This window comes from Ostrea edulis, chromosome 2 (genome assembly GCF_947568905.1).
Source record: "Ostrea edulis chromosome 2, xbOstEdul1.1, whole genome shotgun sequence".
Taxonomy (NCBI): domain Eukaryota; kingdom Metazoa; phylum Mollusca; class Bivalvia; order Ostreida; family Ostreidae; genus Ostrea; species Ostrea edulis.
The window spans coordinates 32693203-32708917 of NC_079165.1; the positions used below are offsets into that span (position 1 = coordinate 32693203).

Sequence of the window (15715 nt, forward strand, 5' to 3'; positions counted from 1 at the left end):
CAGGTTGTGTTGTTTAGATAACAGATTAGTTGATTCTCATATAATTTTATGTGATGTTTGTTGGGGGTGATGTTTTTGGCCCCCATATATTTTTATGTTAGATTTTGCTGGGGGTCAGATTGCATAATACTTATCCAAAGACGTTTACCAATGGTTTCTAGTCTTTTCTGACCCCCATTATTTTGTCAAGTTTCATTTTCGTCATTTTATTAATAAATGACATTTTTTCAATTCAACACTGTGTTACTGGTTCTGCCTGTCATGCCAAAAAACAAGCCTAGTCTACTTGGCAAGGTAAAGCTGAGGCTAACGGAACATAAATACAAATATTGCACAATCTAAATGTAAATTCATGGTCACACTACTTTGTACGTACGTACATTAATTCTGGGATTATTTCCTCATATCGATATACTATATATGTATTTGCAGTAAAGTGAATTACGCAAAATTTACGTGGGAATAAACCTTATATACTATTTACAAGCGTTCTACCCGTGTTGATTGTTTAATGCATTTATCTTAAATCCTTTCGGGGATGTTTTAATAGCGTGTAATAATAAATAGTTCCTTCTAAATTAATGATTTTTTTCACTTAGTTCGTTCATCTCCGGATTTGATCAAAATTTCTCTAAATTTTACAAGCCTTGGCATTGTAATTTTCTCTTGCTTTTAAATTCTTTGGAACGCCTTTTCTGAAAATATTTAATTCTTACACTTCCCAAAATCTTTCCGGCCCGTAAATTTGTGCTTCCAATGTTTTTTTTACTTATACCAGTAGTATAACGCAGCTCGATAGGCGGTTCAACTGAGTGCAGTTTTGAGTGCGGGCCGATAGGCGGTTCAACTGAGTGCAGTTTTGAGTGTAGTTTGGAGTGCGGGGTTTTATAGAGGGGTCAAGCAGTTGGCAAGGTGGCCGGGGCCACCTGGCGTGGTCAAGCGGGGTTGGCGCGGTCAAGCTGGGCAGGTGAGGAGAGGTGGCGATGTGTAGCAGGCGAGGTGTGGGGGGATAGCGTGTGAGCGTTTTGTATTCCTGGAGTCGTATGCATAAACATTCTTAAGTCCTTAAGCATATACTTAAGTATGAATTTCTTGCTTAGCAGGTTGAGATTTTACTTAGCATATTGCTTAGCAGATTGCATAAAACTTCTTAACTCTTAAGTATATGCTTAGTATATGCTTAAAGTTAAGCATGGTCTTTACTTGTCTTAAGTTCTTAAGCATATTGCTTAGCAAGAACAAAATGGCTGACAGAAAACAGAGAACATTCAAACCACGAATTAATCCCTTAGAATCAATGACAGCAGCAGAACTGCAGCACAGATTTAGATTTGATCAGGAAGGAATTGAATTTATAACAGATTTAATTCAAAATGACATTATGCCTTTGACCAACAGAAATCACAGTGTACCTGCAATTGTGCAAGTCATGGTTGCCTTGAGATACTATGCTACAGGTAAGATGTAGCTATGTAGTGGTGACAACTTTGGTCTTCACCAGTCAACGGTTTCAAGAATAATTCAAAGAGTTACTACCGCTCTTGTTCAACCAAATATTGTCAAGCGATTCGTTTCCTTTCCAATGGACCCAGGAACTATTCGAAAGCACCAGATTGACTTTTTTGCCATTGCTGGTTTCCCTGGCGTGGTTGGGGCGATTGATGGGACTCATGTGCGAATTATAGCTCCCAGTGAACACGAAGTGGAGTATGTCAACCGGAAAAACTTTCACAGTATAAATGTACAGATTGTATGTGATGCCAGTTATAAGATTTTAGACATCGTGACAAGCTGGCCGGGAGCGACTCACGATGCCAGAATACTGAGGGAGAGTGGTCTATTTCAGCTCTTTCAACGACGTTTATTGCCTGTGAAATGCCATCTTCTCGGTGATAGCGGTTATCCCGGGAAAGACTGGCTGCTGACACCTTTTTTAAATCCACAAGCTGGTCCACAGTCACGGTACAACAGGTAAGGAAATTAGGGCCTAATATAAATCGAAGCACTTTGAAAAATAAACACTTATCGCTTATATTACGAGAAATATTCTCATATTCTCTAGCAGCACACCCATCATGATGAGGACACTGCTGTTCATCCAAATTGTTGGAGTTGCTGCTTTCGGTAAACGGTACCGAGGCATTTCGACCCAATTTAAATTCGCTCGCCCCATTCTGCATAACAAACATAGATATCATTCATGTTAACTATTACGAAAGATACAAGTGGAATTTTTGTTGTTGACATGCGTGTATCTTTAAAACTTTAGAAAAAACATGGCGTAGGGACTAACATAGAGTACAAAAATAATAGATTAAAAAAAAGAAAGAAAGAAAATATACAGCTCAAAAGTATATTCAAAACACTAACGCATTCTGGATTCTAATATCCATCTTCATGTGGATATACTTTGGAACTGCATATTTTCATTCACACACATCTCTCTTTCTTCTCTATCTATATATGAATGTAACACACACCTCTGACACCCCCCCCCCCAATTATTTTTCTCAAAGTATATCTTCATTTTTAAAAGGTCGCATAAGTGCACTCGCACCCTTGTTGAGAGAACAATTGATCACTTAAAAAGACGGTTCCATGTTCTTCATGGAGAAATACGTCAGCATCCTCAACGTGCCAGCAATGTCATCATAGCATGCGGAGTTTTACATAACATCGCAAAAATGTTCAATCTGCCCCCTCCCTGACGATGATGACAACGCAGATGCTTACAATGACAATGGAAATGCCAATGACCACATGGTTGCAGATATCCAGGGTACAGATGGTCGAGCTTACAGAAACCACATTGTTTCTGCTCATTTTATGTAAACAGGTATGTGGTCACTGCGTAACAGTAAATGAAAAGATACAAATGATTAAAAAAGTACTGGCAACATTATTTAATTCAAGATTATAGAACTATTTGATAATTACTAAATGTGAGTAAATTCGTGTCAAAGCGCTTATAATTCACTACTTGTATCTACTCCTTCAATTCTTTCAATCTGAAGTCGTATAAACTTGTTTCGGAGGGTGAGATTCTCAATTTCTAGTTCTAGCTTCTGCTTTTGCAGATGCGGGTCAATTACGGTGTGGGTGCAAACATTGGTAGGACATGCGTTTGGCTGTGGTACAGTAACAAAGTTTATTTGTTGCTGCCCATCTCCAGATTCACTGGTGCTGATGACATGGAGATCTTGAGTCACAAGGCCATCTGATTCACTGAAATAAAAGGAATCGAATTCTTATACATGGATAAATTTGTTTTTTTTTTTCAATTTTCAATCCAAGAATTAAGAAATGGTGTATAAAATTCCTGAACATACATCGTACTCGCTGTGGTTTCCGTGCTGATCTTTGGTCTGTCGAGCATTAGATATGTTGTGTCAACTGTACCAGGGATCCCACTGGTACTTATATTGTTGGTACCAATAACACTCCCAACTGCTTCTGCTAATGGCGTTAAAGGTTTTCCCGCTGGTCCACCGCCTACAAAATTAAACGAAATACGCTGGTGCCAAAACAAGTAATGATAAATAATGTAGTATAATTCTAATGTTATTTATTACAATTGTTTTGATTGGACAAAAACAAATCTAATCGTGAATTTTTACACATGAATAAATCCAAAAACGCTATGCATACGTACATGTACTCGCCTGAAAACAAATAACAGTGCGGGAAAACTATTCAAATGTTTGAAATTGATAATACAGGGAATCAAACCTTCTTTTTTGAAGAATTTATTATGTGTAAATTCTGAACATTTTACACACAAACTTAACATAAAAGTGCCTTGCACTTTTACTCCGTTTGTGAGTAAAATGTCCAGAGTTACACATCGATAAATTCTTTAAAAAGAATGTTCAATCTTATAATATATCTATCAATCGATATTGCACAGAGAGATGGTAGCAGCTTGGACTGGTTGCCTAATGGGGGGGGGGGGGGGGGGGGATAATTGATGCGTTCGAATGTTGGGATAGAAGAATACTTGCTGGTATAAAAAAAAAAGTTAAACTAGGCAATTATGTGTAATTTCGAAATTAATGCAAGTATTTATTCTTTAGAAATAAAAGAAAATTATTCATACTCAAATGCATCAAGGAATCAAAGACTGTCTGAAGTTTGTAATCAGTGGCGGATCCAGAGGGGATCCGGGAGTTAGACCCCCCCCCCCTTTCGTCACATGATTTTGCTAAAGAAAAGTATAAACAAGAGGTACTGTGAGCAATGCTCACTAAGAATACCCCCCGCTTACCCCAATCTCCCAAAGGGTGTTGGTAATAGGTATAAACTACCTCTTTTCTGAGTGTAAAAAACAAATGGCATGACAAACCGAACCATATTGCTACTTCGATGTCCAGTGCGCGTGACCTTTGACCTTTTGACCCCAAAATCGATAGGGAACATCTTCATCCCATGGGTAGTCCATATGTATGATATGGTGACAGCAGGTGGAAAGGATAATGCTTTAGAGCCCGGAAACCATATTGCTACTTCGATGTCCAGTGCACTTGACCTTTGACCTTTTGACCCCAAAATCGATAGGGAACATCTTCATCCCATGGGTAGTCCATATGTATGATATGGTGACTGTAGGTGGAAAGGATAACGCTTTAGAGCCCGGAAACCATATTGCTACTTCGATGTCCAGTGCGCTTGACCTTTGACCTTTTGACCCCAAAATCGATAGGGAACATTTTCATCCCATGGGTAGTCCATATGTATGATATGGTGACTGTAGGTGGAAAGGATAACGCTTTAGAGCCCGGAAACCATATTGCTTCTTCGATGTCCAGTGCGCTTGATCTTTGACCTTTTGACCCCAAAATCGATAGGGAACATCTTCATCCCATGGGTAGTCCATATGTATGATATGGTGACGGTAGGTGGAAAGGATAATGCTTTAGAGTCCGGAAACCATTGCGTCTACAGACGGACGGACGGACGGACGGACAGACAGACGGACAACCCGATTCCAGTATACCCCCCCCCCCCCCCCACAACTTGTTGCGGGGGTATAATTACGCATCTTTAAGATGTACCCCCAATTTTGAAAACCAGAATTAATTGTAACCCCCCCCCCCTTTCAAAATTCCTCGATCCGCCCTGGTAATAATTAGATGATGAAAAATTGTTTGAAAAATTCCTTTTTAAGTGCCTGTATTGCATAGATAGGGCCAGCTTTGGGTGGGTACTTATTGGGAAAAAATCACACATCATAATAATTATGTATTTTCTGTATAATCTAGAAAACACACAGCTTGTTGAACATAATTCAAATCAAACCACAAACCATGGGACATCCTATATTTATTTCTACATTACAAAGTCTTACTTATTCTATCAAATTTAAGATGAAATCACCAAGGTTGTTTTTTTAATTAGTCATTAGGTAAATTAATTCAAGGTAGATCTATTCTCATTCTGAACTTTTGTCATAATTTAGAGATTTCATAGTTAAAAAAGCAGGTGTCCGGGTAGGGCGGAATTAGCGCTCTCGCTTCTACAGTAACAGTTGTGACCCGAGTTCGATCCCCTAGTGCCAATATCCGTGCATCAAAGGGCCCCATTGCAAATCAATTTCGAGCTTCCGTGGGTTATCCCTGTACTTTATGCATGCACATTATATTTATTTAGAAGGGTCATATCGATCAAAGGTTTTACATTATTCATATTTTTCTGTCATTAAGTTAAATTAAAAATTTCTCAAAATAGTAATGGCTTATACGTCACCTACATGTATGTAAGCTAACTTTCCACACTTACTTTTTCATGATTTATAAGGATCTATTCATGACCGGAAGAAGGGGGGGGGGCACTAGGAAAAGCACTATTAATATCCTTGTGTCATTAGTACATTAATATAAATTTTCTCTATGCATTAATTTTAATCATCACAGGAACCTCAGCTTTAAATCCACCGCCGCCGCCGCTGAAATACCGCCAATCTCCGCCGCCGCCGCAATCTCCCATACAAAACAAAGGCAAATCACCGCCGCCGCCGCCGCCGCCCAACAGTCCATCGATTCCACAGTCACCGCAGCGGTCAAGTCCGCCGCCTCCAGCCATAGTAAATACACGGGAAGTTCCGCCGCCGCCGCCAAAATGTGGAACGATTACTGCAGCCGCGCCACTACCAACAGTCGTGGTAAATCAACGGGACAGTACGACGCCTCCGCTCCCCCAAAACGTCAAGACTCACAAAATGGGTGTTTTTCTGATATACATGATCAAACTTTGTGCTTTCAATTAAGTGACATTTTATTCTAAATGGTGTATCTCTATAGTTGTGAAATTGTTTTACTATATATTAGTATATGAATACGTAAATGTGAACATTCAGTTTTTATTGAAGACCTTCCATTATTGGAATTCAGGTATCTTAATTATTTATGGCCTAAAAGCATAAGAGCAACAACGATCTAATCCATTCAAAAGATTAGAAACATGGAACATTACTTGTTTGTGGGCAGTGACGACAACAAAATTTCCGGGAACACGCCTGGGGATTTTGCGGTGGTGCTTCCCAAAACTTATGATTTAAATGGATGTTGGGAATGTGCTTTGCTAGAAATTTCTCTACACATGCCTTACCACGAACGTCTACACGTGTGTTGTGATATCATTGGAGATTCCTACGTCAATGGATCCTCGTATCGGATACTACGGACCTTACCTGTCGTAGAACCTAATGGAGCATATTTGGGACGCGATACCGTATACGGTCACCTGACCTTTGATCGCCCTTTTTTCTTTCCATTACGAAGGCAGAATCTCGATAGACTACAATTGTTTATAAGGGGAAGCAATTTACAACCGTTGAAACTAGAAAAACCTGTACACTGTGTACTTTTACTCAAAAAACGAAGACGGAATCCATAGAAGTACATGTACGATGCCAAACTTGGTAAATGGATGCCTTACGTACCCGATTTTGAAAAATGGATACGGCATTTTCAAGACATTTCGGAGGGAATAGAGAGACCCGATCACAAGGGACGTTACATTGTGGGAAGTGGATCTAAAAAAAAAAAAAAATAGAGATCCGCCATCCAAACAGAACTTAAAGTGACCTTATTGACCCCGGTAGCGCAGGCTTTGGAAATGACCAAATCGGAATGCATTGGAGCGTGAGGGAAAGCTTTCAATTGTGAGAAGATGCAGTCTGAGTCATTCAATTCCACGTGGTTTCTCAGTCTTCGGGATACATGGCCTTGAATCAAGTTTTGACATATTATGTGTACAATTGATAAAATTCAATGTCACTCAAATTACATGAATAAAAAAAAAATCCTGTCTTTAGTTGAGATTTATCTCTCTTTTTTCCACATTTTAAAATAAATAAGTTGATATAGTTCAACCGTGCATAAGAGGTTTTAACCGTTAATGGTATTTTGTCACCCTTGTCCACATTTGAAAGACTTCATACTTAACACTATACATATCAAATTATTTCAGTAAATTCACAATATCCGAGACAATTCACAGCCGTGCGATTGTTCTTTTTCTAACATCATGACAACGCCCGTAGTCCCATTGAGCTAGCATACAAACTATGGTTGGGTGATTGGTTTTTTTTAAACATTTTGATGTGACCGGGGACGCCTCTGGTATTAAACGTAGCTACATTTCTTCCCTGGAATGATTTCCGGTCACTATATATGTCGGCCCACGGATACTTGCGAGAAATGTGTTGAGAAAGTCCATGAGATTTGACGGTTAAACAATTGACCTGATTTCTACAATTGACCTGATGGCAAATAAGGTCTACATCTTTAAGGTTTAACAAATCCCCGTATTGAAATCTCATGGACATTACACACTCCGATCTTTCATAAAACGAAAAGATTATGTTTTTATCCTGAAAAGTTTTCTATCAATAATTCATTTATTATTCATAAACTGACCGACAATATTATTGTTTTCATCTCCCATCAATCTCTTTATCCAAATCAATAAGTCAGCTATTATTCATAATCAACTATTATATTGATTTTCCCACTGACCAGTGCAGATTTACACATATGAAATAATTTTAAAAAATAAAATAAAATATAATAGTAGATCATGTGAAGATTGATTATATTAGGTTTATTTTAGTCATTTTTCTGAATATACTTCGTACAAATAGTAAAAATGAAACAACAATGCAAAAAGACCTATACCATTTACATACCAGTGTGAAATCAACTTCGGGGAACACTTAAGTAGTCTTTATAAGTAGTTACGACACACATGGAATATCGTTTCACCGTAAATGGAAATAAGGCGTTCGTGAATTTATACGAATCGACATTTCATTCTTTGAAAGTATCAACATAACAGAGTGAAAATCAGTAAAATTGAAAGTCAAAAGATAGTTAAGAAATCTTCCTTAATGACTGGGAGGGTCTGCAGTCATCGTCTGCGCTTTGTTGATATAAGCTAAGTCTTGGCCATTTCCTCTCATTTCATTCTGAGATTGAATACTTGGAAGTATGGAAAATTGGGATAAAGAAATGGATGTTGTTCAGCGCCCGCCTGGACGTCTGATGTTTAACGGAAAGGAATACACCTAAGGAAAGTTCACCTTCTTTATAGAAGATGAGAAGAAAGAGGATTGGGATGAGGAGCTAAAGACGGTGCAGCGCCCGCCTGGATGTTTGGTGTTTAAGGGAAAGGAAGACACACACGGAAAGTTCACCTTCTTTATAGAAGATGAGAAGAAAAAGGATTGGGATGAGGAGCTAAAGACGGTGCAGCGCCCGCCTGGACGTCTGGTGTTTAACGGAAAGAAAGATACCCAAGGAAAGTTCACCTTCTTCCAGTAGGTGAATAGGGGAGCCTTGAAATCCCCAGGTCCTTTTCAGGACCACCAAATTTTATGAAAAGATGCTTTCTATGACAGCAACAAGAAACAAGGTTTTCTATTTTATTTTATTAATATTTTTGAAAAATAACAATATGAATTTATGATTTTCAAACATTTTGATGTGACCGGGTACGCCTCTAGTATTCAACGTATCTAAATTTCAAATAAGGTATACATCTTTAACGTCTAACAAATCCCCGTATTGAAATCTCACGGACATTGCACACTCCGTGCTACTCTCCGTATCTTTCTTAAAACGAAAAGATTATGTTTTTATCCTGCGAAGTTTTCTATCAATAATTCATTTATTATTCATAAACTGACCGACAATTCTATTGTTTTCGTCTCTCGTCGATCTCTTTATCCAAATCAATAAGTCATCTATTATTCATAACCAGCTATTATACTGATTTTTCCTCACTGACCAGCAGTAGTACTTATTGAATTTTATTTTTCTCTTCGGAGGGGCCCAGTGTAAGGGGAAAATTTTCAATGAATAATTATATAGTATTATCCTCTCTGGTACCCCTTTCATCACGTGATAAATTTCTAAACCTGACAATCTACATTTCCTTCTAAATTCTGATTGGATCCTTCTCTCACCCTCTGGCTTCTGATTGGTTCATTCTCTTACGTCCGCCCCCTTGGCTTATCTCTTGACCAAACGTGCAAAATTTCGGTGAAAACTTGCGCCAGGGCGCGTATATTGAGCCGCTCTATACTACTATTGAGTAGTAACATCAATAAAATTTAATACCTGAACTTTCGAAATTTTTGTCCCTTTTGTGGCCCTTCCCATACTGGCACTGTTTGATGACATGTCTTCCCCGAGTGAAATGATATTCACTGAAGGGAATGTCTTTATGGTTGCACAGTAGCCGACCTGTGGACTCTTGCTCTGACTTTCTCTCACGGCCTATGTTTAAAATGTTCAATATCACTTACAGCAATATGGTAGTTTTTATATTCAATTTAAAAGACAAATAATACATTTACTTAGATTTATCAACATAAAATATGTTTATATAACTTTGACATAATCAACAAACTTTCATTTTACCATTGATATAAGCAATATATTTCAAAACGAATTACATTGATTTATACAAGGAACCAGATCAGCCATTTCTATCAGTTTGTATGTACGATATGCAGCTGTCCTTTATGCTTACCTTATGTATGATTTATCATCTAAAACCTATTAAGCATTGCAATTGAACAGACAGACAGAAAATGAAATTTTTCTTGCCGCCATGGGTCCCACTGAAATGTATACCCCCACTCCACCAATTATTCCTTTATATGACCTTGACGGAATGATTATATATACTACTCAAAATTTGATAAGGATCACTAGGTTATATGTGTGTAATTTACCACTAACATAACAAAAGACATAAATTTGACTCAGAAACGTGTTTACTCAGGTTATGAATGAAAATTCATGAACGGCATGAACTTTTATCAATACGGAATGCTTGAAATCTGATAACAACACCAAAAGGCATTTCATTACAAAAGGTTAACAGCAAACCAGGGAAAGAATTACAGTTTTTGGGGATAGTCCATCATTACACTTAGTCGATGAAGTTTCAATACCGGGTATGGCCTCCCCTTGCATCAATGACGGCTTGACAACGTCGAGCCATGCTGTCAATAAGCACCCGGATGTTTCCAATGGGAAGGTTGTTCCACTCTTCCACGAGGGCGTTTCCGAGCTCTGCCAAAGTCGTGGGTTGTGCTCTACGGCGTGAAAGGGCAACCTGCAGCATGTTCCATACATGCTCAATCGGGTTCAAGTCCGGCGAGCGCGCTGGCCAGTCCATACGGACAATTGTCTCCTGCTGAAGGTACTGCTCCACCACCCTGGCGCGATGAGGACGGGCGTTATCATCCATCAGGATGAACTCAGGGCCAACAGCACCAGCGTAGGGTCTGACGTAAACATCGAGGATCTCATCCCGGTACCGCACCTCCGTCATTGTTCCTCTCTCCAGGACATGAAGATCTGTTCTTCCATCCCTGCTGATTCCACCCAGACCATGATGGAACCACCACCATAACGGTCATGTTCACTGATGTTGGCATCATAGAAACGTTCACGTTGTCGTCGCCACACTCGGTGCCTCCTGTCTGTAAAGTCCAAACAATACCTGGACTCATCGGTGAGCAGAACTTGAACCCAATCGTTCTGTGTCCAAGTGACATGATTTTCAGCCCAGTCCAATCGCTCCCGCCGGTGTCGAACAGTCAGAGGGACTCGAACACATGCCCTTCTCGAGTTGAGACCTGCATTGTGAAGCCGATTCCGTATCCTCTGAGTGGACACATTCACCCCAGAGGCGTTCAGGAGGTCGTTACGTAGGCTGGTTGCTGTCCAGAAGGGATGGCGTCGTGCCTGAAGAGCCACAAAATGGTCTTGGCGTTGGGTTGTCGACCTCTGACGACCACCCCCATGTCGGTGTGCTGCTGTACCAAAAGTTTGCTGTCGGTTCCAGGCCCTGTTTACAACGCTCTGGCTGACGTTTAGTGCATTTGCAACGTCACGTTGTGAATAGCCAGCGTCAAGCATTCCAATACATTTGCCCAGTTGTTCTGTCGTCAGGCGACGCCTTACACGTTGAGGGGGCATTGTGTTGATAAACGTAGTGTAAACACTCAAGTGAGTTTGAAATTTTAGAAAGAATCAGACACCGATGCCTGAGTGAAAATCGTGCAATGGTAGCAAAAGCATAAACTGTGATGAGAAACGCATTTCCCATGGCATGAAATGCACGTGTAAGTTTGTTGAAGACGTTTTTTATTTCACTTGGACACAATATTGCCAGTTATGCAGTTATTAATTTTTTAAACATAAAAATATCTATGATCCTTATCAAATTTTGAGTAGTATATATGGGTGAATGTGATTGATTGAGGGAGGTTTTACGCCATTTGGGCAATATTTCAGCCATTTTACGGCGGTTAACGTATTGAAATATGTTTGGTTGCAAGTTTTTTAGTTTCCTGACGGCCCCCAGTGCGCCTACTCTTTTTCGAACATCAGAGAAACATCTTTTGCGTGCCAAAGGGGTTGTGATCCTTGACACGGGACACCCTTAACGTCCCATCCGACGAACATAAAAGTTGTAAATACAAAAACAGGTTGAAAAATCAATTCATGTATATAAACAGTTGTATGTAAAAAGTTTTCAAATTTTTCGGTAAAAATCGCATTCTTAATTGTATAATATAATGATTGTCGATATTTGTAAAAAGTTCTTTCATTGAGTGCACACTATTAAAAAGGCTATTTCGTATGGGCGTAAAATCACTACATTCTAAAAGAATGTGATGTATAGTTAATGGACAGTCACAAGATATGCATTCAGGCTGAAGTTCTCTGTTTAGTAGGTAATGGGTCAATTTTGCATGTCCGATGCGTATTCTTGAAAAAATCACTTCGTTTTGGCGTTTCCTTATGATGTTACACGGTTTGTTTACTTTGTTTTGAATAGAATAAAGTTTACTTGTGTCACAGAAATCCCAATACATTTGCCAAGGAGAATTAATATATGGTTTTATGAAAACAGGGGATGCTTACTCCTCCTAGGCACCTGATCCCACCTCTGGTGTGTCCAGGGGTCCGTGTTTGCCCAACTATCTATTTTGTATTGCTTATAGGAGTTCTGAGATTGATCACTCTTCGTTATCTTCACCTTGCATATTTAAAATCAGTGTATGGAATTTTTAAGTGTACAATATCACCTTGAAGTGCATTTTTGGCCGCTTTGTCCGCTTTGGTGTTGCCATGGATACCAATGTGACTTGGGATCCAGCAGAACTAAACTATTTTACCTTGTTTAGTTAAAAGATAGTACTGGTGTAAGATATCTAAAATATATGGATGATCAATATTCATGTTGTTTATTGACTGAAGACATGATAGGGAGTCTGAGAATATAGTAAAATATTTGTCATTAGAAGTTTGTATGTATTCAAACGCAAGCTGAATAGCCTTTGCTTCGGTGGTATAAATTGTTTCTTCATTTGGAAGACGTGCAGAGAGAACGTCGTTTGTGATTACTGCAGCAGCAGCGACTTTATGTTGGTCTTTTGAACCATCTGTGTAGATATCAATTGTAGTATGTTTGGATTGTTTTATTTCGGATAATTTTTGCTTGAAAATAGCGGAATTTGTTTAAGATTTTTTATATTCAGAAAGTGATGTGTCTACTTTGGGTTTTAGTAGTTTCCATGGTGGTATTTCAGAAGGTGATGAGGGTTTTACGATGTCCAATGGTAAGTTAGAATCACGCATATGATTTTTAACTCGTAGACCGATTGATTTTATGCACTTCTTGTTTTTGTCATATAAATGTTCAAACCGTGGATGGAAAACGCAGTTAAATGCAGGATTGTCAAAGTTAGCTTTTAATTTAACAATATATTGTAAGGTAAGTTTTATTCTCCGTAGATCGAGGGGTGGTCGTTGGCCTCAACATATAAACTATCTACAGGAGAGGTTCGGAAAACTCTTGTGCACAGTCGAAGTCCTTGATGGTGAACTGCATCGAGGGCTTTGTTATAGGATGTTCTTGCAGCACCATATACTAGTACTATACAGCCGTAGTCTAGTTTAGACCGGATTAGAGATCGATACAGATGTAGAAGAGTATTTTTATCTGCGCCCCATTTTGTGTTTGCAACAATTTTAATTATATCAAGAGCTTTTGTACATTTTTCTTTGAGCATTGCTATATGAGGAATAAAAGAAAGTTTATTATTTAAAAAAATGACACCTAAAAATTTCATCTCTTTTATGACTTTAATTGGAGTACCAATTAATTGCAATTGAGGATCATCGTGGTGTTTTCGCTTAGAACAGAAATGTATGCATGCAGTTTTAGTTTTGGAAAATTTAAAACCATTTACATCAGCCCAATTTTGGATTTTGTTTAGACATAACTGTAGTTTTCGCTCAATGGAGTTCATGTTTTTAGATTTATAACAGAGAACAAATTCATCGACATATAAACTTCCATGGAAGTCGTTTTTAAGAACATCAGCTAGACTGTTTATTTTTAGACTAAATAATGTAACCGATAAAATACTTCCTTATGGTACGCCCATTTCTTGTTCGAAATTGTCTGAAAATGTAGATCCTAGGCGAACATTGAAATGTCTATCACTTAAAAAATTCTTGATGAAGTTTGGTAAATGCCCTTTAAGGCCTATATTATGAAGATCTTTTAAGATACCGTATTTCCATGTGGTAGCATATGCTTCTTTTTTTTAAATCAAAAAAAAAAAAAATATAGAGACGGCATGCTCTTTGTTAACAAAGGCATCTCGGATATAGGTTTTAAGTCTTACTAACTGGTCGATTGTGCTTCGATTTTTCCTGAAACCACATTGTATATCAGTTAGAATGTTATTGGTTTCGAGAAACCATACCAAGCGTTCATTGATCATCCGTTCCATGGTTTTACATACGCAGCTTGTTAAGGCTATTGGTCGATAATTATTAGGATCTGAGTGATCCCTTTCCTGTTTTGGAATAGGAATAATTGTAGCCTGTGAACTGGAAGATGGGAAATTACCACCTTCCCAGTTGATGTTAAAAATTTGTAGAAGACATTCTTTGGTAGGTTTAGGAAGATGTTTTATGATTTGATAATGGATCTGATCCGGGCCTACAGCTGTATCATGAGACTTTTCTAGAGATTTCAACAACTCATCATAAGTAAATGGTTCGTTATAACACTCATTGGTTTCAGATGTAAAATCCAGAGTTTTTGTTCTTCTTTACTTTTGTTTGAAATAAAATTTGGGCTCATGTTGTCTTTTGATGAGTTTTTAGAAATAGTATTAGCTATACTGTTACATATGTCTTTCTTATCTGTTAATATTTGATTTCCTACCTTAGGTGTTGATATTTTTTCCCGGAACCTTTTCCTTCTATTTTCCTTATCGCATTCCAAACTTTATTCATAGGAGTATGCGAATTTAGATTTGATACAAATGTTTTCCAGGATTTTCGTTTACTTATATTTATGGTTCTACGAGCATTTGTTCCATATATGCGAAAATTATTAAGATTTAAGGAAGTTGGTGATCTATTGAATAGTCTTTCTGCTTTTATGCGAACTTTAATTGCTTCACTGCATTCTTCTGTAAACCATGTTTTTTTTGATTTTGGTAGAATTTGTCGAGGTTTTAGGTATGCATTTACTTGCTATTTGAAACAAAGTTTCAGTAAATTTTTGAATGGGGTCTGGATGGTTTTCAAACTTTTCAGCTGCGATATCTTGCAGACACAGAGCTTCAAAACATGGCCAATCAACTTTGTCGAGTTTCCAGTCTTTAACAGGATTGTTTTCTGGAGGATTATTTGCTTTAACAATAATAGGGAAATGATCGCTTCCGCATATAATAAAAGTCAACCTTGCATAAAAATAGAAGTTATGGCCTAGACAAACCTAAACTTGTAAAATTTCTGTTTTTAGGGCCATAACTTTTGCAAAGTTCAGTGAATTATAACCCCTTAGTTTTATCACACTCCTCCCTCGTGGTAAGCAATAACTATTAAATGTTTGAAAGAGATCGAACCATAAATGTAAAAGCTATCATGATGGTTATGGCCAAGACAAGCCCTTTGTCTACAGACAGATTGACAGACATGGTGAAACAAGTATACTCCCTACAATGTAGTTGCAAGGGGAATAATTAACCCCTACCCCTTTGATTTTTCTTAAAGGGGAGTCAATAAAAGAAAATGTAACGGAAGCTAAATGTGTATGTTGAGATTTCGAAGCTGTAGGACTGAGTATAAAGAAATGTATAAAAACATGGGCTCTTTGATCAATACCATCA

The 15715-nt window shown here is 38.2% G+C and overlaps 1 protein-coding gene across 1 annotated transcript; it reads left to right on the plus strand.

Annotated features, from left to right (window-relative positions):
- The first annotated feature begins 1243 nt into the window (after window positions 1-1243).
- Window positions 1244-1975, plus strand: LOC125679880 (putative nuclease HARBI1). The gene is made up of 2 exons (XM_048919336.1): window positions 1244-1457; window positions 1593-1975. The coding sequence occupies exons 1-2, from the start codon at window positions 1244-1246 to the stop codon at window positions 1973-1975; spliced, it is 597 nt and encodes a 198-aa protein (XP_048775293.1).
- Window positions 1976-15715: the final 13740 nt, after the last annotated feature.